Source organism: Argentina silus, assembly GCF_951799395.1.
Source record: "Argentina silus genome assembly, chromosome: 13".
Taxonomy (NCBI): Eukaryota; Metazoa; Chordata; class Actinopteri; order Argentiniformes; family Argentinidae; genus Argentina; species Argentina silus.
This window is the reverse complement of record NC_139667.1, coordinates 18,112,749-18,140,114: the sequence shown is the minus strand read 5'-3', so window position 1 is coordinate 18,140,114 and position 27,366 is coordinate 18,112,749. Positions and strand designations below refer to the sequence as shown.

The following is a 27,366-nucleotide window of genomic DNA, read 5'->3' as shown; positions in this document are numbered from 1 at the left end:
TAGCACAGCAGATAGCTTAGGGCAAATAGCAAGAATAACAAACCCAGTTCAGCTCCCCATCTCTCCATCTGCCCATATAGCTTCTGCAGCCAGTGGGACTCCAACATCTGGAGTGGAGCAAAATAAAGCCCCATCATGAGGTCACTCAGTTACACAGCTCTGTGTTCCATCTCTGTGTACTGGACTGTGTCTGTACATGGCTTTATCACCGAGCCTTTGTTTAATGCTTGGGATTTGCCCCTGTGATCTGTGTCTTAGATCCCATGGTGTAGAGCTCCCTAATGCTGGATCACAGTGTGCTGCAACCAACAACTGCTATCCAAGGTACTCTTACAATCTTCCACCTTGACAACCACTAAAGAAAAACAGTCACAGGTTCAGGATTTATTTATTTCCGATTTTCGATGGAAAAAGCAACATCAGGGTATCTTCCTTTTGATTAGGACTTGAGCCAACTTGGAATAGTTCATAATGAGATGGATAAGTCAAATTAAGTCAAATGAAAGGGCAAAACACGATATATCCAATTATAGTACAATCTATCTAAAGTCAATTCAATCAAAACCAGTATTGCAGTAGTAACTCAGTAGTGTTTTTTCCAATGGTCAAATGAATAAGACCACAGAATGTGATCGTTTTGAGTACTGTAGTAAGAAAATACTACATGTACTACTACCAGGTTGAATGCCCTTCCAGTTTTCAGGACAAAACGTGTGTTTGTAAGCAAATACTTTGTCTAAACAATACTATGGCTGGTTCACTTGAATTCAATCTTAAATCAATTTTCCAACCATAGCTTACTCCCGTGACTGGTTAGGATGGATGCAATATCTGGGTGTTATCGTACTCTGTGATCTACTCCCAGCCTTTAGCTACTGCAGCCAAGCCAGCTAGCAGGGTCCTACCGCTTCCTCTCCTGTGGATTATACATGTGATTGTTTACTGTCTTTAATTCTGCCTGCTGGCACATACACATGGCCACATACGTACACACACGCGTGCAAGTACACACACACACACACACACACACACTAGGTCTCAATCCCAGGGTACCAGATTATAGTGCTATGGTAAGAGAGTATTTACAGCTTACAGCGTAGCAGTGTTCATACTTGTTCACTATATCAATTTTGGTACACATGACTACATGTTACTCAGGACTTTGCAATTGTTTAGAGACAAATGGGAGGCACAAATGTGTCATGTACTTTGATGAACATGAATTTTGAAATTACCTTTACCGACCTTTTTGATTTTGTAGCTCTTTTCTGGCTGTGTTTCATCAGAAGGGACATAGAGTGTTGTTGCACCTGGTACCACAGAAGGGGCATTCTGGGATTGCACTGATCCTCCTGTAGACTGGCAGGAAGGCGAACAAAAAACTGCATGATGTAAGACAATACACCATTTTCATGTAATATAATATTCTGGGTTAGATATTGTTATCATTATCCAGATTTTTTATGCACTATGAGGACAATGTGGATGATGTATAAATTGAATCTACTATTCATCTGAAGATATATTTTGGTTATTCAGATACATTTTTCTTATCCAGATATACATACTGTACAGTACTATGGGTCATATTCAATCTAAACTAGTATTTTCTGGATATGTAAAATATTGTTTATCTATCCCAGAATTTCTATCCCAGAATTTAGGTCCTTCTTTGTTCATTACCTAATTCTTACATTATACGTTGCAGAAAGCAAAGTTACATGTTTATAGTGTCTATACCAGTCCCATTTTAGTACCATAGGAGAAATATGTGCTTGTGTAGCAGAGATGATTTAGAAGCACTCACCCATATACAGTATAACCTTGCCTACGACCCTGAAAACATGCATTAGCTCACTGTCCCTAATAATAATAACAATTACTTACAAACAACTACTTAGCGGGCTTAGGCGCATGTCTTCCACACAGGAAAATAACCTAGAGACCCAGACTCTTGAATCCTGGCTCCTCACACCTACCTATGTTGAATTTAGTGTACTGTACTGTATGTGTTGTGTTGCAGTTGTGTTGTGTCACAGTAGTGATGAGTGAGAGAGGGGTGGCCCATGTCCCTCCGCAGTTGTCACAGGGTCACCAGACTGCCCTCCACCGAGCTGCCATGGTGGGCAACAGTGAGGCCATTGCAGCGCTCATCCAGGGGGGCTGCGCCCTCGACCTGCAAGACAAGGTGTGGGACACACACGCACACAACCTCTCTATTATTGTAGGTGTCCTATACATTGGTGGTGGATGGGGTGAGTTATTAAAGAAATTACGCACGAGAGTATGCAAAATATAGTCTTTTTTAGCTTTTCAAATACATTTATTGATATATCAGCATGACTATCCACATAGCCTCTCCACAGTACTTGTATATGCTATAAGCCAAGCATATGAATGATATTAGAAAAACGTAAAGAGATGCTACAGGATTATTATAGATAATTCTTAACTCTCTGTTTATACTGTCCATACTGTATATTTTTTAGTACTTCTATTTTTATTTTATTGTATTTTAAAACTTATTGTATTGTGCACTACTCTGTGGCACTGTCACTTTTGCATTTCACTGTATACTTGTATGCACGTGACAAATAAAGAATCTTGAATCTTGAATCTTGAAGTGTTGACTGTATGATTCATGATATAATGTTAATCGATTTCTGATGTCATTAGATGACACAGTCTAGTTTAAGGCCGACCGACTTTTGCAAAATAATCTTTTGCTCACGGTAGTGGGGAGGTGTGCCCCTCTCTGTCCAATCAGGTCATTTCTTGATCATTTCTTTCTGTTTAGGGGACCAGTTTTTGGCTTGTGAGCGCTCATTTTAGAAGTAGTGGCTGAAAATATGCAAATATCCTGTAGCATCTCTTGACCGACAGTATGTTGGTTCTGATGACAAAGCTTTATGTGTCAATGTTACAGATGTAAATTAGCTTTGTAGCTAACTCTGACACATTAACATTGATGTGTAAACAGAAATGTTAATTAATGTGTACTGTCCCTGTCGACTAAATAAATACAATGTTTCTGCTAGGATGGTAACACTGCGCTGCACGAGGTATCGTGGCACGGTTTCTGTCAGTGTGTCAAACTGTTGGTCAAGGGTGGTGCGGATGTAACCACAAGGAACAAGGTACTTTTAATATACTTTATTTTATTTTTTTTATAGACATTTCTTTTGTAAAATGACATGGGGTATAACCCTCATGGATGGACTATCAAGTCTCTATCTTGACCAGGTCTCCCTCAGAAAATAGTTTATTTCATAACATGAATAACATTTGTCCTGTGACAAGTGTCTGTAAAAAGCACTATGATAATAACATTTGAATTATTGACAAGGAAGCACATCTTGGATGGCCTCTGATTCCATTTGAATGATTGATTAGTATCTCTCCTCTCTCAGGCGGGGAACACAGCTCTCCACCTGGCCTGTCAGAATGCACATGCTCAGAGTGCACGTGTGCTGTTGCTAGGAGGGTCCAGACCTGACACCAAGAACAATGTAGGTCAATTACATCGCTCATACTTTTATGTCACTATGGTTGTCTTTTCGGTTGTTTTTCTAGTCATTTTGTCATATTGTAATGCTGTTGTTGTTGTTATTGTTGTTGTTGTTGTTGGACTCCAGGAAGATTAGTCTCTACAGCATCAGCTAATGGGGATCTAAATAAATCATACTATTATAGTAACAATGGACTGTTTACCAAGCATTGTTCCAGACATTGAATTGCTATTTTATGAATGACAGAAGGTCTGAAATATTGCAATCCATTTTGATTAATTTTACCCCATATTGCATACACAAAGGTTGACCCTCTATTTTGGTTTCAGGGGGGTGATACATGTCTGCACATGGCAGCACGCTACAATCACTTGGCTATGATAAAGATTCTCCTGGGTGCGTTGTGCTCTGTGACAGAGAAAAACCAGGTATGTCCATAATTGCCCTGTCACATACAGTCAGGTGGTTGGTAGGTACGATAATATATACCATTTAACAGACGTTTTGATTCAAGGCGACTTACAATTGAGTGTATACATGTTTGTGTATCGCCTCAGCGGGGATCAAACTCACAACCTTACAGAAGTTAGCCACACAGCACCACAGGTTTAGCCCACTGTAGTGTTCTTCTGTGTGCTACTGTGGCACAAACATGCTAACTGTACATCCATGTTGACCATCCAGGTAGGCGACACGGCTCTCCATGTTGCTGCTACCCTCAACCACAAGAAGACAGTCCAGCTGCTACTGGAGGCAGGGACTGACGGCAACGCCAGAAACAATGTGTGCCAAAGAGCTCCCTTATTTTATTGTGTTTGAGGAATTTTCATTTTCACATCCAGTTAGTCACTGTAAAACAAAATGCTGTATTCAATGCTAGCATTCAGTACGGCAGGCCAAGTTCTGCCCATTTTTGGAAAAAGTGGGTTAATGCTAATCACCCCCCAAAAAAGGTGTGTTAACAGTGTTTACGTTTGTTTTGCCTCCACTACATTCATTTGATATTGCTCACAGGCAGGCAAGACTGCCCTGGACAAGGCCAGAGACTGGAACCACAGAGACGTATCTCTCCTGCTTGCCAGAGCCCCTCAGGTTAGTATGACGCAGGATCATTTTGAGATGGCAGAAGACATTAGAATGCAGTCAGAGATGCATATAACATGTATTGTAATGCACTATGATTGCATCATAACTGTATGGGTCTATGTACCTTTCGATAAACTTAGGAGTGGCTGGATCTAATTCTGAGATTTAGTTTGTTCTCAGTTTTCTATTTATCTTGGTTGGACTATGAGGATGTGAAACTGTACTTTTTTATTTGGTTCCATGCCTTTTGACTGCGGTTCAGGTCCACCGCTTCATGCGAGGAAGAACCGTGAGGAAGAGGAGGGACAGGCTGAAGGCCGAGCGCAGGACCCAGTCTGTCACCAGGGTAGAAATACTGCCAAATAAGGTAATAATGACTACCTAGCTGAATTTGGCTGAATTTGGCCACTGGTTGTGTCTTTTATCATAAGCTGACTTCAGTTGCAACGTCTGTTCATTAGATCTGTTATGTCAGCATTATAACACTGTTGTGTTGCCTGTAAGATAGAGGGTGAAGTGAAGGTTACATCATTATCCCACCCCTGTCATCCCCGACCAGGACAGTGGTGCATCTCTGGCTGAGGACACCCACAGTAGTGACCGTGTGATCAGCAGAGCAGCGGTCAAAAGGACCGCACTGCATCAGCATCACCACAACCACCACCACCAGACCGCATCGACCCCAACCAGTCCTTACCATAGAAGAAGAAGGAAGAAGCTAAGAGAACAGGTGCTTAATGGGATAGTTCACTATTTTAGACCTTAGAGTCAGATGGTTCCTTACCCAGAAAGTAGTCTATGGGCCAGGAAAAACTAGAAAAAATTAATCCATGGTTCAGAATTGTTTAAATAGCCACTACTAACTTCAACTGACTTTAGCTACTACTAACAACCTTCAAAAAAATGTGTTGACCTCAAATGAACTCTCTGACTGACCAATTCTCCATCCTTTTCCCTGAAGTGTGCAACTCACATGGATCTTAAAACAAAGGATTGGTATAAGAGACCATAGTTACACCAATACTACGCTTTTAAATCGATGTAGGACAAGTGTACTTTTCAGGGAAAAAGATGGAGAATTGGGACACAGGGTGGGGTCGTTGTTGTTGTCAGGAAGTGGAAACAGGAAATGAGGTCAGATGTGGTGTGGAATCTGATAGGAGCACCCTGTTGAATTCATATCTCATATGACCTCTCTGACAATGTGCATAAAATATTGGAAATCAATGATTTTCATAGACTGAAATGGGAAGTGTGAAACATTCATTGCATGCTACAGTATTGGAGGCATTTGAAATCATACTGTGAAATCATACTGTAAGTTGTCAAATATTTCTCGTAAATATTAATAGGCAATTATTTGCAAGTTTCAGGCTTTGGATGAGGGCTCCCCCAGAAGCAGAGAGAACAGCCACCCAGAATTCCACAGGAGGAATAGACTGTCTCCCCATGACTGTGAAGTCATGCCCCCCCAGGACGACAAAGCCTATCAGCTTTACACCCTCTACCGTGACAAGGAAGGCAACATCAGACAGGTTATTATATAGCTGCCTGATGACTCATTCAACCCCTCTAGATCAAGAACCCCTTGCTCTACAGTGAAAATATCATCTGCTATAGGTTACATACACACAGGTATAGGTTACTGTTGACATGTCTTTTTAGCTTTTCAAGTTAAAGCACATTTATAGCATTCAGGCCAGCCTGAAAATAAAGATATGTTATAAAAATGTATCAAGACAGGAAAGGTTGATGATAATGATAATGATGATGATGATGTCACTTCCTCAGGCCGCAGCCAATGGCTGTCACTGCAAGCCTCTGATTAAGAAGCTGGAGGGCCAGCTCAAGGCCACCAAAGAGGAAATGAGGTCACAGATGCTGACGGTGCAGGAGCAGGTGAACTGTAGGCTAGGAAGGATGGACCGCAAGAGCAAACACCAGGTCTGGCTCTCTTTTCGCCCTTGTTAGGCACACACACACATGCACACACACACACACACACACACACACACACACACAGTTTACAAACAAGCACTTCAGACTGAAATGAAAGATACAGATTACACCTTTAAAATCAAGCATTTTAACTTTTAACTGACATTCTTACAGTATTTCTTGATTGCTTACACCACTTGTATGAAACTGAAGTTCACATGCCCACAGAAATGATATATATGAGCACAACAGTAACATTTTCAGAAAAACAGTTTGTCATTTCCCATTGCTTTCATATAAAATGCACATAATGTTAAACACCTTTTTGCAAAACAGTTAACACAACACTCTCTACATCAATTGAGTAAGTGTGTCCTCGGTGTCCACATCATTGAGGACATAACATGGTCACACCACACGATACAGCGATCAGGACAGTGCGTCAGTGCCTGTTTTTCCTCAGGCGGCTGAGGAAATTCAGCATGGCCCCCCAGATCATCACAAACTTCTATAGGTGCACCATAAAGAGTATCCTGTCCGGTTGTATAACCGCCTGGTACGGCAGCTGTACCGCCCTTGACCGTAAGGTGTGAAAACGGCCCAGTTCATCAGTTCCAGTTCAAATACTGTTTCAAGCAATCGACAAAAACTGTAATTCTCTTTTGACCAGATCAAAGTGATAGACATGCTGAACCAGGAGAGAGTCGCAGCAGAGAGGATGGACTGTCTGTCCAGGATAGACCAGAGGGCTACAGAGGGGAGGGAGGAGGCTGAGAGGAGACAGGTATTACAGGTCACAATTATGCCTTTATACAATATATGTGGACACACATACATCATCTTTAAATTAATCTCTCTCATGTTTAGTTATGGTATCTGTTCAAGGACAACTAAAACGTGTCACTTCCAGAATAGTGGCAGCTGAATATTGGTACAAATAAATCGTAGGTCATAAAAAAAAACAATAACAGAAACAATCTTAACCCACATCCTCTTTGAACATGACAAATCTCTTATCTCACCTCAAGCAGGCAGCAACGAGCCACACGCTGAAGAAGTGGTGCATGTCGAAGATCCAGGACGTCGACCTCCATCTCCCCGCTGATCCCCAGTACTACAAACTCCTCCCCTCCCCCTCTGTGGACCAGTCAGTGACAGACGGAGACCCAGAGTGCTGGCCCCTGTTGTCTGTCTTCTCTGGGGAGAGCAGCAGCTCTCTGGCCACCTATGTTAACCTGCTCCCTTGCCCCGCCTCCATGGCCCACAATGCACCGCTCAGCTCGGATATGGAGGAGGTGTCGGTGAAGCTGGACAGATCACCAGGTGCGTTGTGTGGGGGGGTTGAGGTAGGTGTGTGTGTGTGTGTGTGTGTGTGTCTGTGTGTGTGTGTGTGTGTGTGTGTGTGTGTGTGTGTGTGTGTGTCTGTGTGTGTGTGTGTGTGTGTGTGTGTGTGTGTTTGTGTGTGTGTGTGTGTGTTTGTGTCTGTGTGTGTATGCGTGCGTGTGTGTGTCTGTGTGTGTGTGTGTGTGTGTGTGTGTGTGTGTGTGTGTGTGTGTGTGTGTGTGTGTGTGTGTGTGTGTGTGTGTGTGTGCGAGTGCGTGTGTGTGTGTGTGTGTATGTGTGTGTGTGTGTGTGTGTTCTAGACATGGCAGAGTGTTGAGTAAATGTAAAAAAGTCCTGGGGACCTAATTTTGTGATTTAAGAGAAAGTGTGACTTGCGCACGCCTTATTTTCTGTAAGTAACTGAGAAAGCTGTACTTGTGTCTGAGGTTGATCCATTTCTCCATCTTCTTTACTCAGATGGCTATCAGAACACAGCTCTGTTTCCTCTGCCTTCTGCTAACCACCACTCAGGGATGCTTATGAGCTCTGCTGACCCCCAGTGGAAGCATCCAGAACTGCAGGAGAAGAATCACATTGCCACTGCCATTCTGGGGCAGAACGGAGAGGGCTGCTCCAGCAGTGTCAGTAGTAGCCTGTCCAACCCAAGCGACTGGGACCACAGCCGGGGCCACGGTTATGGCTGGCACCACAGGAAGCACCTACGGGACCGGATCAGGACTCGCGGCCCACTGGGAGGGCCCAACACTGGGACAGGGACCCTGGAGCTTTTCATGGACCGACCACCTGAACCCACGTTCATCCAAGAGAGGCAAAACCTACATGCCATCGAGGTGACTATTTCAATGTATTCTGTCTTGTGGGTATATATTACATAGATTGCAATGTATGATATACTTCCATGTTGGCATTAGGTGAGGTGGAAGGCTTAAATTAGGTCTTAAAAGAAATAGAAAGAAAGAAAATAAGAAAATAAGAATTATATTGAAATTTAAAAAATGCCAAATTACTTATTGTGTGCGCGCAAAATGTAAAATGTTTTTAACCTATGGCATGCCCCCTGCCCTCGCAGGTGACCCAGTGCTTCTTCGAGACGGTGTCCAGCCAGCTCGAGTGCTGGTACGAGAGGAAGATCCAGGAGGCCAAGCGCCAGGCAGAACTCAGGGCACAGCAGGACAGGGTCGAGCTGCTGCAGCGAATCACCAGCCTGGAAGAGGAGCTGGAGCAGCTCAGGACCAATGAGAGCGAGGAGAGCTGATGCCAACCCGTCCGACTGGACTGACCTCACGAGTTTGGAGAGTTACTACGGGAACAGCCCCTGCCATCCACAGGCACGAAGCAAAAGAAGAAAAAAAAACAGACTGTGTATAAATTGAGTCCTGAAGGCTGTTGGACTCTCATGTCAGAGCACATGTACCAGTACGTATCCAATTAGATACAACTATGCAGTATGGTATGGATCTATAATGATCTGTCTACATCTGTAACGATTTAATGCCAGTGTGTACATTGGAGCCTCTCTTTCTCTCTCTCTCTCTCTCTCCCTCTCTCTCTCTCTCTCTCTCTCTCTCTCCCTCTCTCTCTCTCTCTCTCTCTCTCTCTCCCTCTCTCTCTCTCTCTCTCTCTCTCTCGCTCTCTCTTTCTTTCTGATGTTATTGTATTTGCTTTTTTAAACCTTGTAGAACCGACAGTAAGAACAGGTGTGAAACAGAGTCGATCTGTAATTAAAGTAATGTGAATGGTCAGTGCAATGTTCCTCTGTCATACAGTATGAGCACCGAGAGTTGTCTTTATCGATCCACTTCCACTGATTGCAGGGCTTAATCCATATCTACAGGCGTATCATTCGTCTTTTCTATACCACCCGTGTGGTCACGTACAAGTATTAATGAGCAGCTCCTATACAGGACAGGAGATCATCAGGGATTGTATGATATCAATGTATGTGTATATCGTATGTGGTATGTCTTCGTAATGGCAGCAACATTTGGGTCTACTATTTTTAACTATGTTTTTGGTACGGTTTACATTTTCACTGGCAACACAGCAGTGACAAATAAAAGATCCCTCAGCATTTGATTTATGTGTTTTATTCTGGTGACATCATCAAACTGCGTCTTTCCTGTAAATGTAGGATCTGTGTGAGTATATGCACAGTATATTGTATGAAAGGTCTGCAGAGGCTCATCTCATGCGTCCAAGCAGAGCGCATGAGTAGCATACTACAGAAGTTGCGTTTCTAAAAGTTGTACACTAAAGTAACATAGTATGGAGGAGTTCATCAAGGGTTAATACTGTATACGCTAGCATATGTTGATTGGCACCAACAGTTCTTAGTAGGGATGTTCTACATGTGTAATATCTATAGTATACTGTGACATGCATGATGCAATACGTGTAAAACCATCCAAAACCTTGACCTTGAAACCAGGTCATATGTTTATGTTATATTTAATGTGCATTTCAGCATTTCATGAGCAAAATTGCCACATCTAAATCCCTGATTATAAAAATCCTAGCCCTAAAAGTGAATGAGTAATGTAGCCTTTGTTATTGACATTGTTGTCATTGATCAATAACATGCACAGTGAACAATAAACCTAAAGGTCTAAATGCCTATCTGTCATCATTCAGTCAGGAAAAGACCCCAGGAATGGGCAGTCTCTCCCCCTCCCCCAATCACAGTAGAGTAGGGTAATTAGATCACAATGTATGGACTGAGGTATGGTATGGGCATCAGCAACAACAGATAGACAACATATCTAGTTACCTCGTCCCAACCCCTCTCTCTCTCTCTCTCACACACACACACACACGCACACACACACGTTCAGAAGGCTAAGCACTGGTTGAACCCGTTATGCAATACAATGTCCCTGGTGTGACATCTGGCATTTGCCGCTGAAGCTTCTGCAAGGGAAAATCAAATCAATCCGCCATTGACTCTGTCAGTGGGCGATGGAAACCTAATTAAAACCCCGGAGGCTTGGGTAGTCTTTTTATGCAGCAAACCCAACTCGATTGAACTACTATTATGTACTATTACTTAATTACTGCGGTGGATATGGGGGGTTTGTGGCGACTGATTGTATAGGATTGCTTTACACAACTCCTCAACAAAGGGTATGTGATCGTTTGCTCTTTTAGGTCCACCGAAGCATGTCGTGGTGTTTTTTTTAGGTTTTTTTATAACGTGATTTAATTAACACAGGCTTTTCACAGTACAGAATTGGCGTACCCCACACACTGCATGTGACATTACCAATATGCATTCGAAATGAAATGAAATGGAGATCATCATACAACAACTCAAAAGACTATTCTTGCTCATTGTGACGTACATCTATAGTTACAGTGGCTTGGGTACTACACAGTGTGATGGATAGGCTGGGTATCTTTTGCACCATGAAGCACCCTTTTGGCAGGAAAACAGTCAGTCAGCTGCTGTCTCTGTCTCTCTCTCTCTCTCTCTCTCTCTCACACACACACACACACACACACACACACACACACACACACACACACACACACACACACACACAGACACACAGACACACACAGAAGACAATAGTTCTCCCATGCAGCAAACTATGAAATCAGACATGACTCATTGAACTGGTGGTGTCTGGCATTATAGATTCTACATCACATTAATCAAATATAAAGGTCACTCATATAACTAAAGGGCGCCAAAGGGACACATTATGGGAAAGAATAACAATACACATACTGTATACGTATATCCTCTCCCTCCCTGCCAGTGAGTGTGGTATTGATTGGGTTAGAGGGCACTCGTTTGGGTTGGCACTGTTGGTGCGGGAGGGGGTAGGGGAGTAGAGGGCGGTGCGGCGCTCGACAATTGCCTGGCAAGATGTGCCATGGGGCATTGTCCCGTCGGTGGCAGATCAATGATCACATCCTGTGAACTCCGCCGCATGCAACAGCACAGGAGAACACTCGCCTCACACTGTGGTGGACATTGGGACAGAAAGAGACAGAGAGAGAGTGGGGGATGCTCTTTCGGGACTGGCGCAGTGGGATTAGAAATTCCAAACTCCATGGGGTAACCATAACCAACCGGCATGTGATATTTTGCGGGACGTTTCTTGTAAATATGGTCATTTTCATCGAGGAGCAAGGAAATCACGCGTACCATTGGCATGTAAGTGCTGTTGTTGTTGTTGTTGTTGTTGTTTTCTTTGTGACATTCTACCATGGCTTATTTGGTGTATTGTGTTTCATTGATACATAATGATAGTGAGATGTAAACCATTCTCTAACATAGTAACATCTCATGGCAAAAAAAGTAATAGGAGAGGAAAACAAAATACTTTGATTATGTAACCAAGAGTGGTCATGACACTCTCATTGTAAACATTGTATTTTACTTCCATTGTAAACTGGAGTAAAAATTCCTTTTACTCCAGTTATGAAATATAAAGAATAACCATCACCAGCTACGTATGCCTATTTGTTGAAAAGCCTGTTTGATGGAAACCCTCCTGGCCTTTCTCTCCCTGTAGCCTATGGACATGTGGCAGTGAGTGGTCGGTGAGGAGCTAGCCTGCCAGCCAGCCAGCCAGAGCCAGTCGTCTGACCATGGGGGACTGGAATCTGCTAGGTAGCATCTTAGAAGAGGTCCATGTCCACTCCACCATTGTGGGGAAGATCTGGCTCACCATCCTCTTCATCTTCCGCATGCTCGTCCTGGGGGTGGCGGCCGAGGACGTGTGGGTGGACGAGCAGATTGAGTTTGTCTGCAACACTGACCAGCCTGGATGCAAGACCGTCTGCTATGACCAGGCCTTCCCCATCTCCCTCATCCGCTTCTGGGTTCTCCAGGTTATCTTTGTGTCCTCGCCGTCGCTGGTCTACATGGGTCATGCGCTCTACCGTCTCCGAGCGCTGGAGAAAGAAAGGCACCGGAGGAAGGCGCAGCTGAGGGCCATGCTGGGTGAGACGGAGGCAGCAATGGTGGAGGAGCACCGGCGCATCGAGAGAGAGCTGCGGAAGATTGAGGAACAGCGAAGGGTGAAGAAGGCACCCCTAAGGGGGTCCCTGCTTCGGACGTACGTCATCCATATCCTAACACGCTCAGTGGTGGAGGTGGGCTTCATCCTAGGCCAGTACATCCTCTACGGCATCGGGCTGGAGCCCCTGTACAAGTGTGAGAGGCTGCCCTGCCCCAACAGCGTGGACTGCTACGTCTCCAGGCCTACGGAGAAGACCGTTTTCATGGTCTTCATGATCGTCATCGCCGGGGTCTCTCTCTTCCTCAACCTCATGGAGATATCCCACCTGGGCGTGCGGAAAATCAAACAGACGTTGAACGGACAGAATTACGTGGACGAGGACAGTATGATGTACAAGCCCAAGAAGAAGCCTACCATACAGCATCTGTGTGTGATGAGGAACCTGTCGCACAACGGGCCGCTGACTCAGACCATCTTCCAGGTCATTCCTGAAGAGGAGATGGACTTGCCTCCCCACTACAACCACGAGGTGCCCAGGAACAACAGTGTAGTTCCAGGGCAGTCCCTAGCCAACTGCACTGGCTCCCAACCCAGGCTGCAGCAGCTGAGGCCCAACCAAGGCTGTGCCATCCAGGCTCTCCATCTCCAGGAGGCTCCAGAGACCCACACCACCACCACTATCACCACCCTTGGGGACCACCACCACCAGCACCCTCCAGCCTACGGAGGAGCTCATTCCAACGGGTCCAGGATCAATGTTCATCATGAAGACCCCAACTCTCACCTACAAGAAAACTACCAACCCAACCATATGGAGGTGCCAGTGTCAGTCGCTAACACGATGGCGACGTACCACAAACCCAGCCTGGCTATCAGGGACCTGGAGGAAGAGGAGAGGAAGGACTCGCTAGGGAGCGACTTCTTATTCCCCAACCCCAGGAAGGCCAGCTTCATGGCCCGGATGCCCTCTGAAAGCATGTCCACCATCAGTGGTCAAAGCAGCGACTCTGCACGGAGCTCTGAGTCCGAGCTCGGCTCCCTGGGCAAGGGGGATATGCCCATGATGCCGCCCCCTGGTGGACGGAGGATGTCAATGGCAAGTAGAGCCAAGAGACGGGCAGCCTCCGACCTTGTCATTTAGAGAGGCCCCTCACTCGTCCCCTCTAGTCATGTGAGCTGCTCAAATACAAGCATGACCTGATGAAGTGTTAGATAGGGAGGGAGGTATGCAGAGAGTGAGAGAGAGAAATCATGTTTAAGTTTATGAAACTTGATAAACATCAACTCAATATGTTAGCAGGGGTGGTAGGGGGAGACAGACAGACAGACAGACAGACAGACAGACAGACAGACAGAGAGAGACAGAGAGAGAGAGAGAGAGAAAGAGGATAGATAGGAAGAGATATATATATATATATAGAGAGAGAGAGAGAGAGAGAGAGAGAGAAGCTTCAGCGTGTTCACTGACATTAAATCATTACAGATGTAGACAGAGATGAACCCAACAGCATTGAGGCTATATCGATGTTGTTGTAATTACAGATTTTACCCTGAAAGTTGCAATCGAGAACACAGGATGCCTTATAAAAACTTCTTCCTGAAACACAAGTATAATACAGCATACAGAGATGTGCATAAATTGATGTCAAATTCGATGGGGGTAATTTTACCTTTAGCAATAGTTAAATTAGAAATTCTGCAGTGCTAACAACATAATTGAAATAATTAAAAGTGCACCACATGTCAAGGCATACAGTATATCTGTAAATAATTTGTATAACAAATGTCTCACATGTATTTGCTACAGATACTCTAACCTCACTCTAAATGTTTCTCTCTTCCAGAGTGTGTTCATGGACCTCTCCTCTATCATGAAAAAGTGAGAACTGAAGAGGACTGATAATAATACCAGGATTCAGGAGTGGCCTACAGGATGAAACAACACATTGGAGATATCAATGATACAGCGCCCAGCATTGATCTCAAATTTGGCCAAAAACAGCTTCTAACAATCATGCCATATTTGGGCATAGGCCAATATTGTGCTGTTTCCCCAATGTACTGATTCGAAGTACCTTAAAATGCCCACATTCTAATATGAAGGACCTTTTTTGTGAAAGATTGTGGGAGAAAGGGAAAAGGATTGTGCACTTCAAGTGGAACGTGTGTGAGAAGTGAACTGTCATTTGCCATTGTGATGACATTTAATAAATGTTGGTGAAGACCATATAGTGGAACGAAATCCCCCTTTATATGCTTATACTGTACATAACATACACTTTTATAAACTTATATATAGCATTTTTGTAAGTCAAAGATTCATACTTGTATTTTAAGAGAGACTGTATTATGCTATGGAATCTGAGAGTGTTTGTAGTTTGATATACAATCTGAATTCATGACATTTTATTCAAATTAAATACTTATTTACAAAAACAGCACATCATTTCATGTCATTTGATGGTTATCATTTTAAGAATAGTATCATTTTAGGTTAGGTCAAAAAGAGGTCTCTTGAACAAAAATCACACAAAAAAAGAATTGGCACATGCTATTTGTTTTATTTTCATAAACAGAAATTGTGTCTTGACAAAAAGATATTTCAAAACATTTGCATATCAAATGAACAAAAAATACAACAGTTACACAATATTTACAATGTTATGAACTCAGGCAATTTGAACATTGAAAAGATAAAAAGGGAAAACCGAAATAGCTGGAACTGCAAATAACAATGGTCTTGCAGGTACTCAAATGACACATAAAAAATGGCTCACCAAAATCTACAAATACGATAATAACCACTGCTTGTGTAAAAGATAGAAATAACACCACATACAACGTACGCTATAGTACAGTCCTTGACCCAAAATGAGAGGTATGCTGAATTGTACAGGTAGATAAGTGTGAGAGTCCATAATGTTTATATGAGGCATAACCTCTGCATACACTCAGGCTGGGATTCAATCAAACATGCACTGCGGCTTACCCGCACTGCAAAATAACAACATTGTTGCTCACATAAAATGCATGTTTGAGTTATGAGGAAAGTGAGCTTAGTATCTTTTCAGTTTTCATCATCAAAGACGTTTAATTTGAAATAATCATGAATTTTATGTGGCCACAGGCTTGAAGTTATTTTTCTGTGCAGTGCTGGTTTGACCGTATTGCAGCTTTGGTCGAGTCTGACCTTCAGTTCCCTTTCTCATGACTTTTGGCCTCTGAAACCTCTAAGGCAAGAATTGGAGCTGCATTTGTCAAAACGTGTAAGTTTAAAATCACATTATTCACTTACAATTTCATGTTCAGTTTTAAAAACAGTTCAAAAAATCTAACTTATCAATCCAAATGAGTCTCGTTTCATGGAAAATTCCTTAAAAAACACAAACATGTAACACAGAATTTTGTAAACATACTTTTGCCTCATTTTAAATCATCTTGTAATTTATATCAATAAGGACATTGTGAATCATAAAACAAAAAACACACGTTTTTCATCCTATTGTCAGTAAAAACCACAATGATTGAAAATCACAAAATCAATGCTAGGAAGGGCGTAGGCCTTCCTTCAAAATCCCCCCCCCCCCCCCCCCACCTACCCCTCACCACTTAACATCCTTGTTAAAATAAATAACATGTTCATAACGATTTTCATCAACATGATCAGTGTATTCAGTGTACTCTGAGTAAAAGTACATTCTGTGGAGCTGTGTCATTGGTTCTGTATACAGTGGAAAGAAACTAAAAGTAAAGTAAAAATATGTAAAAATATGTAAAAGGATGTAAAACCGTTATTCTCAGACATTACACTCAAATGTTCATAGTGCACATGGGTGATAGAAAAACAACAAAGATACCACTAAAGCTAACCCTGACACATGCTACAGAAAAAACTTCCATAACTGAAGAATTTGGCATTTTACCATCAACCAACTACTATCTATGCATCTCTCTCTGGTTTTGAACATTTATCTTGATAATACACCATCAGGAATACTGAACAAGCTGAGAGGATAAATTGAACTCTTATATTAAAAAAATACATGGATTATCTAACAAGACAGAGTATGTGGTGTCTTACACTCATATCCCAATTTCGATAGAATATCCAAAATTTGGCTCGCACTAACAGTAGGGTAAAACACCTCTTCACGAAATACTACATTTTCACCACATGAGGGACAATAAATTCCCGTCCCAAAAAAGAGCAATATGGTTGGCTAATATTAGGTAGTCTTAGACATTATTTAAATCTAAATTGAGTAGCTGAGTACTTCAGAGTTTTAATTTCTAAGTGCCTATGTCTACACATTTGCAAAAGTTAGATTCAATTAAAATGTAACCTCTTGGAGGTATATGGCGGTTTTAATTTATTCAAATTCCAGTTTTTAGCTACAGTGTGTCCATTCCTGTAATTCTCTCTTTCGTTCACCAAAGATGTGTAAAAGGCAAAAGAGGAATGTATAGTTTAAACGGCAGAAAGTAGGTGAGATATGATATGAGGGAAACTTTGCATATGAGAGTTCCTTCTACTGTCTGCTGTACAGAACTCTGTTCAGATTAACATCTTTTCAACAAAGTAACTGGCGATTCTTTATTTTACAGTCTTATTACCTGGTATTCATTAGGAAATTATATGGTAAAAATTGTACTTTCTTCAACAAATTCAACCTTATTGGTAACTAACTACCTGGTACCAAGTGGTATCGTGTTGCTTGTTTAAGTGAATCCAAACAAAACCTAAATGTACTTTTTAATCAGCTATGAGGTATGTACTGTTTTACAATGTAATTTACCAAGTAAATACCAGGTAAATGCAGTAACAGACAGCAGAATAAAGTGTAGCCAAAAAAATGAGACATTATTGAACATTCAGAAGAATTCCTGAGATTAGCCTCCCATGATGAGAGGGAGGGAGGGAGAGAGAGAGAGAGAGAGAGAGAGAGAGAGAGAGAGAAAGAGAGAGATTGAGAGAGAGAGGTAGAGAGAGAGCAAGATAGAGAGAGAAAGAGGAAGCTGCCAGTGCTGTTTGTTGTAACCGTAAGAGTTTGATATCTCAGAAAATACCTGTTGAACAGTATTGCTGATAAGACAACTGTAGTGTCAACATTTACAAAAACATAGTTTACAAATGTACTTCAAACATTACATCAAGGTAGAGACGTGTGTCATAATAATAAAAAAAAAAAAAAAAACGTTTTTAATAGCTGCTAAGTACAGTCTTGTCGAGGCTGTTCTTCTGTTGTGCATTTCTCCGTCATCTCCTGACAGAAATCCACTGATACTGTGGGGCTACACACACCTAGAGAGGATCCAGGTTCAAGGGAAGACTCTGGGTCCTCCACCCCACTGCCCTGCCCCCTGTGCCCAAAGTCCAGACCACTTGGAGTGGGGCACTGAGGCTCACTCTCAGAGAGGCATGGCGATTTAACAAAGCTACCTTCGGAGGTGGGTGAGCCAGGGTTGGAGGTGAGGTCGATGCTGGCGCTAATTGAGATAGCGTTGGTGGTAGCAGTGGGATCCCTGCTCCGGTCCCGCGGGTGCATGTGGTGAGCAGGGTGAGGCTTGTCCTGGATCACCTGCAATTCCTTAGATACCTCCTGGGAGAGGTAGGATAGATTCTGCCACAGCTCACCCATACACAGCTTCAGCTGGTTTCTTTCACTTAGCAGCTTCTCCTTCTCACACACCTGCACGGGAAACATACACACGCTCATAAATATTGTATACAAACACCTGCTCAAAAACACATGAAATACATAATAATGTGCAGAAAGCTTTGTCCAAGTTTAAATAAAAAAGTCAATATCACTTGCAGAAATACTAAATAGTCAATACATTTTCTTTCTGCCATAAATGTCTGCCATGTTGTAATAATAATATGGTAATTTAGCAGATGCTTTTATATATATATGCTTACACATAGAAACGCAACAACAAGACAAAATCTATGAGTACGCTGATATATAGTGCTATTTGACCGTGACGGCATACCAGCTTGCGGATCTCACACTCCAGGTTCTGGATGCAGTCCAGCTTCCTCTTGCGGCAGCGTTGGGCAGCGATGCGGTTCTTGCTCCGCCGCCGGATGTCGTGGATGAACTCCAGCTGCTCCGTGGACAGTTTGTGCATCTTTATCATGATCTGAAAGTCGTTGCGTGGAAGATTGGTGATCTGGTCCACGGGGAAGGGGAGTGCGACCTGCAAGAAAAAAAGTTAATCAGGGATGATATTCTAGTATCTCTCTATGAGAAGGGTTATATCAGTCCATTAGGTGGCACTATAATCCAGCCTTTCAGATTTGTTTCCAAACATAATACACCACCATTCCTTTCTTTGTGTCACATACAGATCCCCACCAACTTAAAACAATTGTTCAGCACATGAATGAAGGAACAAATGAAAAGATCAACAGGTTACAAAAGCAAGGTAATGAGCTGAACAAATAAAACACACAAATGCTGCAGAAGTGACAGTATACAGTACATACATATGTTTTGGTAACGCCTCACATAAAGCCCCTACGCTGTTTTATTGTGTGCTTTCCTGTGAGAATCAAAATTGCTTTTAATAATGTTGTCAATTAAGTATGTCTGTGCATCAAACTGCATTATACCTGGCTTTAAGTAATAGTTCCAGTGTTACTGTATATCAAGGCCATTCCATGTGTCTCAGTGAGAATAGAGGAGAGAGAGGGCTTTTTTTCAGCTGTGACCTTGGAGGGCCTTCTTTCTCTCTCTCTCTCTCTCTCTCTCTCTCTCTCTCTCTCTCTCTCTCTCTCTCTCTCTCTCTCTCTCTCTCCCCCCCCCCTCTCTCTCTCCCCCCCCCCCTCTCTCTCTATGTTAGATAGACATCTATATTTAGCTCTCCAACTCACTCCAGACCCATAATAAGATTAGGATGACAGAGTGAGCTTCAGACACAGTCGTAAATCGTCCCTCTCCCCCCTCTTTCAGCCCCTTTACCCCCTTCTCTCTCTCTCTCTTTTTCTCTCTCTCTCTTGTTCTGGTTTCTCTTTCCATTTATAACTATCCCTCCACTGAGTTCATTACTCTGTGCGAGTGGGCCAGCAGAAGTAGGCCTCATCTGTGTGGGCGGCTGTCGAGCTGGTGTGTTTGTGTGTGTTTGTGCGTGTGTGTGTGTGTGTGCCCGTGTGTTATGGTCCATTGCTGGCTCTAGGGCCCTATTCTCCAACCCTCTCAAGCAGGGGCTCGCCTGGTGGTGGTGTCCCAGTTAGAAGGGTCTGAACCGTAGGGAGTTTGCCAGATGGTGGAAGGTACACGGACAAGGCACCTTCCACCTGGCCACTGTGGATCCTGGGGTGTGTGTTCGCTTTCTGTGAGCCAAGTGTGTCAGTGCAAAGAACTGGGATGGGCAGATGGACCACTCACACACATACACATGCACATGCACACACACAGGCACAGACACAGGCATAGACGCACGCACACTTGCTCACACACACGCACGCACACATGACCTCCCTTTTCCATAGATGAGAAAAATAAAGCATAAATATATTTTGTTAACCTGTATTTTAAAGACAGCTAAATTGTGTCTGACAGCGCATAACCATCTCTTTTTCCATTCACCAAAAACAGAATTGAACGGTCGCTCAATGTGTCATTATTGGTTTATTTTCACCAGACATTGTGTTGCATAAATGTCTTCCCTACTCATATTCATTCCGTCACTGACTCATCATTCGTACTAGGAGGATGCAAATACAACAGAGCTAAAAGAGTGTGTGTGTGTGTGTGTGTGTGTGTGTGTGTGTGTGTGTGTGTGTGTGTGTGTGTACGTGTATGTTTGTGTGTGTGTGTGTGTGTGTGTGTGTGTGTGAGTGTGTACGTGTATGTTTGTGTGCCTGTGTGCGTGTGTGTGTGTGTGTGTGTGTGTGTGTGTGTGTGTGTGTGTGTGTGTGTGTACAAGCTAGGTTGAATGGCAGGGTACATCCTACAGTGTAACAGAGGAGGAATCATCTACATTCCCTCTACACAGCAAGAGAGAGAGAAAGAGCGAATGTGCTTAAACATCGCCATGGCAACCATAAGGTCCCTGCGTGTCGGCGGTGTGCGAAAAATCAAGGTCTTATCCTAGGAGACTTTACGTAGATTGTGTAAGGATGGGCCGTGACTCCATGCTTTAGACGTGTATAACAGAAACCTCACTGAATACTCTCTCCTTCAACTACTCTTGTCAAAGAACATTGTAGCATTTGTAATGTCTGATTGTTTGTCAGTCAACCAGTATTGTCTCCTCTGCGTGCCTTTGTCATCTCATAAAGAGGAGTGTATATAAATATTTGTTCAGATACTTTGCAGTATCAACAAATCATCATATCATTAACCATATGACTCATCTTTCTGCCAATAATAACTATATGACCTGTCTTTATTTACAATCATTGACTCTGTACCAGATTTTGTTATGTTTGGATGTTTCTAATTATTACTTTACTTTCACTATTTGGAAGCTCACATGGTTTCTGTTGTTGTGGTTTGCAATCTGTACTTTGGGCTGCAACATGAAAGGTGCTGATATATAAGTTGATATAAAGTTGATACTAACCTCGGGGCCTGGCTCTCCCGGTGGTCCACCCTCGCTGTCTCCCTCCGAGAAGGACCCCGACTCGTCGCTGGAGTTGGCCCCGTACACCCGCTCGCACTTGATCTTGGCTCGGCCCTGAGAGAATATGGCCTCCCCTACCACACTACCCCCATCAACACCACCACCAATGCTACTACCATGCTCCCTCTGGTCGCCAACCCCCACCCCCACCAGACAACGAGCTAGCCCAGACACGGAGCCCGAGCATGGGGAGGAGGAGAACTCAAACTGTGGCAAGCTGGAGGGAGACCCACCGCTGCCTCCGCTCTCCTCCAGATAGGAGAAGGAGGAACAGGAGCTGGAGGTGCGGGTGCGGGGCTCCAGAGGTAGGGGAGGAGGGGGGGAGCGGGGGGAGATCTTGATGGGCACGGGGCAGCTAGTGGTGGGCCGTGGCCGGACGCAGGATGGCGGGGGGGTCAGGTCCTGGGGAGCAGGGGGCGCAGCGGGGGTGGTGGAGGAGGGGGTGGTAGAGGAGGAGGAAAGGGGGGAGTACGTCTGGGAGCGACTGGGGAGAGATTGGCTTGAGCCCGTCCACAGCTCTTTGGGGGCATACTCCGACAGATCCCTCTCCAGGGATTTACGGACTTCCGTGTAGGAGGAGTGGGACGGCGCTCCTGAGGAGAAGATGACGCTGCTGCGGCGGTCCAGCTCCACTTCCTGTGTGGCTGCGCCGTCACAGGAAGTAGACCTTGACGCCGGCCTGCCCGTGTTCCCGTCTACCTCAGTGACAGAAGATGAGGCCACTGTCCCAGTAATACCAGTCCTGAGGTCCTTTTGGTATTCCCCCTGAGATGTCCCCCTGTTGTCCTCTCTGTCCCTCTCCCCTCTCTCCCTATCCCTGTCCCTGTCCCTGTCCCTGTCCCTGTGCAAGAGTCTGTTGGTCAGTAGCTGCTGGATGGCGGTACTCGAAGGAGCAGTGGGCAGGCTGCTGCTGCTGCTGAGTTCCAGGCTACCCCCCTGGAGATAGGAGCGCAGACAGGAGGCGGGGGAGCCTCGACTGGGGGGAAGCTCAGAGCCCTCTGGCCCCCCCTCCAGGTCCAGCTCCATCTCCAACACATCCTGGCTGTCCTCAGAGGAGAACATACCCGGGGGGCTAGATTCACCGCCTTCTCCCTCGCCGCCAGAAGGGGGCTCCACTTTGATCCGGGAGGGGGTGAGAGGGGATTCTTGTCGCCCCCCTCCCTTGTGGGTGCTGCTGGTTTCTTCAGTGAGAGGGCCGGGGGAGGCCGAGGCCGAGTTATGGCAGGCGGAAGTGACATTGTCACTGTCGTTCTCCCCGTTGTGCTGGCCGCAGGCCCGTTGGTACTTCCTGTATTTCGGGCATCGCGGGAGGTCCGGGGTCAGCGGCGTGAGGATGGCGTGATTGGGCCGCCGCCTGGTCGTGGTCGTCGTTGCTGCTGACAAAGCCACGGATGACGATGTCACCTTGGGGGTGTGCGATAATCTCCCGCCATCATCACCATCCTCAGTGATGATGTCATCATCCTGCGACTGTTTACGTCCGACGGTGAAGCCGTTGCTGCTGTTTTGTGTGTCGGAATGGAGCTGGGCTGTGAGAAAGCGGAAGCAGGAGTCCTCCAGGTTGTGTACACCCAGAAAGTCGGCACAGAGGATGACCTCGTGGATGTTGTCCCTGCTCAGGACCAGCTTGGCTGTGTAGGCAAACTGGAGTAGCGGGGCAAACCCTCTGGCTGTGACCTGAGATGGAGAGAGGAAAGAAAGAGAGGAGAGAATGAATGAAAGAAGAGAGAAGAGAGGAGAGAGGAGAGAGAGAGGAACAGATAAATGGATGTTAGACTTTTATTTTATATTCTAATAATGAACTTTATCAACATAGCACCTTTTTTATTTTATAAAATGTTTCAAAATGTTTTAGACTTAGGCCATACAAACTGTTTAACGGATGCCCTGCTTCACTTTCTTTTTTTTGTTTAAGAAAGAAAGAAAAAAGAAGCATGGGCGAAGTAGGCGATAGCATATGGCCTCCAAATGAAATTAGAGATTTTTTATTATTTTTATCAGATATCAGCCACAAATTTGTAATGCTCACTGCTTCGGCACATGACATTGGCACGACTAGCAGCAAAGCAGTTGAAACGTGAAATCCACAGTGTGCTGTTCAAAGCAAGATTGACACTGGCTGGCTGAGGTCTGACTGAGGTCTTAAAGGGGAAGCGTTGTATTTTAGAAAGTGCAAGTTATTTAATCATTAGGCTACAATTGATTATGCTTTATAGGTTTCAGGTCAAACATGGCCAATGTTTAAATAGCAGCATTTTCATTAAAGCCACAGTCTGTCATTTTCCCAGTAAAGAATGTACACTGTATACAGTAGGCCTACCCCTGGATTTCTGAGAAATATGACTTATAAATAGCATAATGAGATAATAACAACTGTTTCACCTGTCCATAAACAAAACACCAATGACTTATTGGCAGTTCTGTGTAAAAGGACCCATGTGAAATTCATTAGAGCATATCAAATTGGGTGTCAAATGAAAGTTAAGAGTCTAAATTCTGTAAGTTTAAGAATAATTGCCCAGTCTCTGGCTCATTCTGTGTCAAAAACCCAGATAAGAAAATATATTTTCAAATTTCTCTCCCTCATGAGGAGCCTGGATAATGAAAGTTAACGAGAGTAAGAAATATAGGTAGGCCTACCAAATACTACTACTGGTTTTACTGATATTGAATTAATAAGTGATTCAAACCAAATCGGTAACAGAATGACCAAATCAAAACGGTAGCAGAATTTCTGAAATTGAATTGGCTGCATCCACTTATTGTACAGGTTGTATTGATATGGGAGAACCCTTTAAGAACCCTTTTGGGTTCCATGTAGAACCCTTTTCACAGAGGGTTCTATGTGGAGCACAAAAGGGTTCTGCATGGACCTTAAAAGGGTTCCAAAATGGTTCTACTACAGGGACAGCCGAAAAACAGTAGGAAATCATACAGTAGTAGTTACAAACCACTGCATCAACATCCTCACCAAGCTCCGCATTGCATCAACTTCCTCACCAAGCACAACATCCTCATGCTCCAATAAAGACACAAATGTCATTTTAATGTTATATATAAGTTGATAAAAGAATACATTATTACCTTAATGAGAGTGTATTTTGTATATGTCTACCTTTGTGTCCCTATTAATCATCATTTAAAGAATAACATTCAAGTTATGCATTTCTGTAGGGGACCCATGCAGTCATTCTGTTACCATCATTCTGTTATTGGACGTAAATCCACCTCACTTACTGTAACAACCAAAATAGATATTTTCAGACTCATGGTAACATATGATACTGTAGCTGACACTCCACTCTTTCTGCAGACATATTTAAATCTTAATTTGGAGCACATATTTCAGGGAACATGATTACATAAAAAGCCCAAGGAGATGTTATGGTCATTCCATTAACAAACATTGAATCTGCACACTGTTAAACTTTTCTATCAAGGGTTTTTGTTTGGCATATGTTTAAAAGTGAAGAATCGAGTCCGAGCCTCATTCTGTTACCATGGAATTGCCCTTTCTCAAAATTAAATCTATTGAACAATGAATCAAGTTTGTATGGCCTCAGCACTAATTGCATTAAATTGCACTGTACAGATACATGGTAGGTACAGTAGTAACATTGAATTGTTTCTTGGTATTGCAAGTTACTAAATAGAGACATAACAGTGTATGGTCAATTTCCTTTCATCACAACATCACAATTTCATATTTTTTAATTTCTTAATGTATTTTTGTAAACGTATTGATATCTGATGTGGGCTATCTTACTGGGTTGCTGTGGGTTGAATTTCAATTCAACCAATTCAGGTACAGTACATTGAATTTACAATTCAATATACAGTATGCAAATGCAAATCTATTTTTAAAAGATTTTCAATAAACTCAAAATGAGAAGCTTTTTAAAATGTTTCCATATTACTGAAATTCCAAAAATTCAAATTGACCCCAACCCTGCTGTCTTATCAGTTGAGAAAACAGACAGCTCACACATAAACACACTCAGTAAGCTGTACCCATTCCGACACAAAGAAAGGGAACACTCTGACTTAGTCACATTATACATCCACCCCCCACATCCACCCACTACCCCACCATCATCCCAGCCAGTGCCTGGGGGTTCGTCTCTGAAGGTGAAAGTCATCCTGTCTTTAAATACGATGTCTGTCCTTGTCCCCCATTCTCTGTCTATTTCCTCCTTTCTTTGCCCCCTCCTATCTCCTCTGTTCCCCATCTTCGCTTATAGTAGCTCATAGCCAGAATCAGGGCTGGTGTGTGTGTGTGTGTGTGTGTGTGTGTGTGTGTGTGTGTGTGTCTGTGTCTGTGTGTGTGTGTATGGTGCGTCTCTGTGTACTTCTCTGTGGGTGTCTGTGCACATGGCTGGGGGGAGGGGAAGGGGGATGGGGGTTAGAGAGCTGTTAGTGTGCTGAGTGGTGTGTGTGTATGTGTGTCTGTGTGCGCGCATGTGTGTGTGTGTGTGTGTGTGTGGGGGGGGGGGGGCATTTTCAGCTAGCATCAGCAGCTGCCTCTCTCCTGCGCCTGCAGTAGCATATCTTCATGAGTGCACAGAGCGAGGCCAGGCTGGAGAGAAGTCTTTAATGTTACTACAGTACCAGCCCTCCTAATGAGGCCAGGAGATAGAGGGAGCACAGGGAGAGAGAGAGAGAGAGAGGGGGGGGAGTAGTAGAGGGAGAGAGAGAGAGAGAGGGGGGGGGGAGTAGTAGAGGGAGAGAGAGAGAGAGGGGGGGGGGGAGTAGTAGAGGGAGAGAGAGAGAGAGGGGGGGGGAGTAGTAGAGGGAGAGAGAGAGAGAGGGGGGGGGAGTAGTAGAGGGAGAGAGAGAGAGAGGGGGGGGGAGTAGTAGAGGGAGAGAGAGAGAGGCAGAGTAGTGGAGAGAGAGAGAGGTAGAGTAATGGAGGGAGAGAGAGAGGGGAGGAGTAGTGGAGGAAGGGAGAGACTATTATGATGATCGGTTCTATGACAATCTCCATACAGAAACAAACCTATTTCAATGTGCTTCTGTGTGGGGATTTCAATTCTAGAACAGGTACTGAACCTGAATACACAGACCCAGAGGGTAATAACCACATGTTTGGACAGCCTTCCTTATACCTTAGCCCCATTACTACTGATTGAAACAGTAGTTTCAAACATGTTCACTACCCTGACCAGGTAGTGAACATGGGGAATCTTTGTCAAGTCTCAGGTCTGTATATGCTTAAAAGAACATTTCACCAATGGTCATCAAGTTATAAGTGGTCTCTGTTGTCTAAATAGCCAGAAAATATAAAAAGAAAATTGCGCAAATACGCGCAAATACGCGCAAAAACAGCCTTTTATTGGACCAGGAAGTAATATGTCTGAATGATGAAATCCTACAACGCCCATGGTGTGTTGCGTCTCCCAGCCAGCCACGGAGACGCGTCTAAGTTAAGACGCATGTTAGTCATTGATGTATGTGCTAGGCGGTGCTAATGGATGTAAACAAACCAGGCAGTAGCTCATTTGAAAATGGGAAGCTCACTCCTCCCTAAAGCTCCTTTAGTTTTGGTCCTTTAGTAGCTCCGTAGTTTTTTCCCCCCAAAACCTTTTTGTATAGTCAAAACCATGTGAGGCCCCTCAGTCAGCTGGTGTCGAAGCTAACAAACCAGGGTCACACCAACACTGCTTCCAAACAACAGATCAGAGTGAACCAAATCAGGAATCAATCAAAAGAATTATATTTAGAATATTGGAAAAATCTGTCAGAGATACAAAGCAGAGACAGATCCTGGCAATAGAGACAAGAAGACACAAAAAGACGTGGCTACCCAAAGAGGAACATCTATGTGGTCACTGTATGACAGGGGAGGTAGAGACAGAGACACACTTCCTTCTTCACTGTGAAAAATGCTC

General features: G+C 43.9%; 3 protein-coding genes across 3 annotated transcripts in view; 2 read left to right on the top strand and 1 right to left on the bottom strand.

Moving 5' to 3' along the window:
* Positions 1-2,044: 2,044 nt before the first annotated feature.
* Positions 2,045-9,132, top strand: ankrd6a (ankyrin repeat domain 6a; the record flags this gene model as incomplete). The annotated part of the gene is made up of 15 exons (XM_083684123.1): positions 2,045-2,188; positions 3,039-3,137; positions 3,411-3,509; positions 3,839-3,937; positions 4,194-4,292; positions 4,524-4,601; positions 4,858-4,941; positions 5,155-5,325; positions 6,071-6,130; positions 6,387-6,561; positions 6,960-7,120; positions 7,204-7,317; positions 7,565-7,856; positions 8,334-8,707; positions 8,947-9,132. 15 exons carry the CDS (start codon positions 2,045-2,047, stop codon positions 9,130-9,132), a joined length of 2,235 nt encoding a protein of 744 aa, XP_083540249.1.
* Positions 9,133-12,473: 3,341 nt separating this feature from the next.
* gja10a (gap junction protein alpha 10 a) lies at positions 12,474-14,730 on the top strand (the record flags this gene model as incomplete). The annotated part of the gene is made up of 2 exons (XM_083684188.1): positions 12,474-13,943; positions 14,692-14,730. The coding sequence occupies 2 exons, from the start codon at positions 12,474-12,476 to the stop codon at positions 14,728-14,730; spliced, it is 1,509 nt and encodes a 502-aa protein (XP_083540314.1).
* Positions 14,731-17,763: 3,033 nt separating this feature from the next.
* The window catches only part of bach2a (BTB and CNC homology 1, basic leucine zipper transcription factor 2a), a gene marked incomplete at its 5' end in the record, with an annotated part of 10,623 nt that continues 1,020 nt past the window's right edge, over positions 17,764-27,366 (bottom strand). The window contains 4 exons of the mRNA XM_083684122.1: positions 17,764-18,537; positions 18,842-19,048; positions 21,419-22,220; positions 22,326-23,155. Of these exons, the coding sequence (XP_083540248.1) occupies positions 18,058-18,537; positions 18,842-19,048; positions 21,419-22,220; positions 22,326-23,155 (2,319 nt within the window). The 3' untranslated portion in view covers positions 17,764-18,057. The remainder of the gene's footprint in view (positions 18,538-18,841; positions 19,049-21,418; positions 22,221-22,325; positions 23,156-27,366) is intronic.